The 1,932-nt window shown below is 59.1% G+C and overlaps 1 protein-coding gene and 1 long non-coding RNA gene across 11 annotated transcripts in view; one reads left to right on the plus strand and one right to left on the minus strand.

Annotated features, from left to right (window-relative positions):
• LOC116099193 overlaps window positions 1–861 on the minus strand; it is a 5,489-nt gene extending 4,628 nt beyond the window's left edge. The window contains exon 1 of the long non-coding RNA XR_004122150.1: window positions 532–861. This is a non-coding gene — a long non-coding RNA (uncharacterized LOC116099193). The remainder of the gene's footprint in view (window positions 1–531) is intronic.
• Window positions 862–935: 74 nt separating this feature from the next.
• Window positions 936–1,932, plus strand: part of Aak1 (AP2 associated kinase 1) — a 155,225-nt gene continuing 154,228 nt past the window's right edge. For 6 of the 10 annotated variants that reach the window (XM_031382443.1, XM_031382448.1, XM_031382446.1 and 3 more), the window contains exons 1-2: window positions 1,120–1,252; window positions 1,433–1,816. In XM_031382443.1, coding sequence (XP_031238303.1) covers window positions 1,654–1,816 — 163 coding nt within the window. In that variant the 5' untranslated portion in view covers window positions 1,120–1,252; window positions 1,433–1,653. Of the gene's footprint in view, window positions 1,062–1,087; window positions 1,817–1,932 lie in introns of those variants that run through there. The other 4 variants (XM_031382444.1, XM_031382445.1, XM_031382453.1 and 1 more) reach the window with 4 other exon arrangements.

Here is a 1,932-nt window from a genome sequence, read left to right on the forward strand (position 1 = left end):
GAGAGAGAGAGAGAGAGAGAGAGAGAGAGAGAGAACATGTATTTCTTAGGGGAGGGGGCAGGGGAGGCAGGGATTTGGCACGACATCAATATCCTCTGTGAGGCAATCTAGGAGCAGAGATCTCAATTCCTTTCCAAATCCTCAGCATTTGACAGGTGCCAATCACACAGCCCTTGTACTCTATCCTCACTCAAGCGATGCTTAGTAAACACAGCATTTTCTAGTGAAAGATTCTGGAAGAGAAAGCAGTAGGTGTGTCTAAAGTTGCCGCGTGAATATGTATGGTGAGGACCAGGCAAGTCTGGGTCGGCTGAGAGCCATGGATTGGGGTGGAACCCAAGGATGGACTGTACCCTGGTCCCTAGATGCTCCGTGTACTGGGTCTCCCGCAATTCCTTCTTCGACCCTCGGGTTTCTCAGTTCTCATCGTGGTCAGGGGCCGGAAGACACCTGCTTTGTTTCCTTCAGCACCGAGGTTCCGCTCGGCTCCCTGCCGGCATCACTTCTCCCCAGCCCCCAAGCCTAGAGTACCTCCGCTCCCATGACGTCGGGGAACTCCCAATCCCAACTGGGGCGAGGCAGTTAAGCCGCGTCCTTCAGGTGTCAGTCCGGACTCGTGTGAAACCACAATTCCCAGAGTGCCTCGGTCCCTGAGGCCAGGCCATAGATAACATGGCTACAGAAAGTGGGACGTGCAGCTGGAAAACTAGTCTCTGGTGACTTTACCGGATGTGTTTAAATAACCGAAGCCTCACTTCTGCACCACCCCACTATTTCCTCCAGGTCCCGGAGACAGCGTCCGAAAGTGCGCTCGCTCCCAGGCCATCTTGGGAATTGTAGTCCACATGCCAGGTTACACCGAACTACCCTTCCCAGGGTGCTCAGCGGCCGGACTACGGCAGCGTTCTCTTCCAAGTGTCTCTGTCGCGGGTCCCCCTTCTCTGGTCCCCTTCTTGCCATCGATTTCTTTCTCTCTGTAGCTACAGCTGGTGCACCCGAGACGGCCCTGAGCAGGGGCCGCGCAGCCCTGAGAAGCACTTCCGGTGGCAGGTCACTTCCGGGTGGGTGGTCGGAGCCGACGGGCGCGCGCGCGGGGGAGGGGCGGCCTCAGCGCGGCGCTCGGGGATCAGCTGGCGGGCGGGCGCCGAAGCGGCCCCGGCTCTGCGGCAGCGCCGCCTCCTTCGCGTCGCAGGCCGGCGACCGTGGCCATGTCGCGGGGCTGGTAGCTGGGCTCGCCGCCGAGCGGCCGCTAGTGGGTGTCCGGGGCCCGGGGCGGGGGTCCGGGCAGGGGGCCGGTGCGTTTCCAGGGCTTTCCTGAAGAAAATGCACGCAGCGTTTCCTCTGGATGACGGCCCTTGCTTTCCCTAGGACCCGGCAGTTAGGCTCTGGAGTGTGTTACTGATTCATCCTCTCTCTGCCTCTGTCATCGCAGGTTTAAACTTAAACGATCGCTCCCCGAGGAGGAGGGGACCCGCCGCGCGATTGACAGTATATTCCTGCAGGCGCCGTCCCTCAGCCCCCACCCCACGGCCGGATTCCCGTGGCTCTGCTCAGGGCTGAAACCGGAGAAGAAATCCTTAGATCTCCTTTCTTTACAACAAATACGAACCTAGAAACCATCGGCATTTTGCCTTGGCGTTTCATATTGGAAAGATGAAGAAGTTTTTCGACTCCAGGCGGGAGCAGGGAAGCTCTGGCCTGGGTTCAGGCTCCAGCGGAGGAGGGGGCAGCAGCTCAGGCCTGGGCAGTGGTTACATCGGAAGGGTCTTCGGCATCGGGAGGCAGCAGGTCACCGTGGACGAGGTGTTGGCGGAAGGTATGTTGGGAAGCCGATGCGCGGCGAATTAAATTCGTGTGCTGATGTGGCTAGACTCTGGTTTCTAGTTGTATGAATGGGTTTTGACCAACTGACCCTCCCTCCCTTCCCCCCCC

This window comes from Mastomys coucha, unplaced genomic scaffold (assembly GCF_008632895.1).
Source record: "Mastomys coucha isolate ucsf_1 unplaced genomic scaffold, UCSF_Mcou_1 pScaffold20, whole genome shotgun sequence".
Taxonomy (NCBI): Eukaryota; Metazoa; Chordata; class Mammalia; order Rodentia; family Muridae; genus Mastomys; species Mastomys coucha.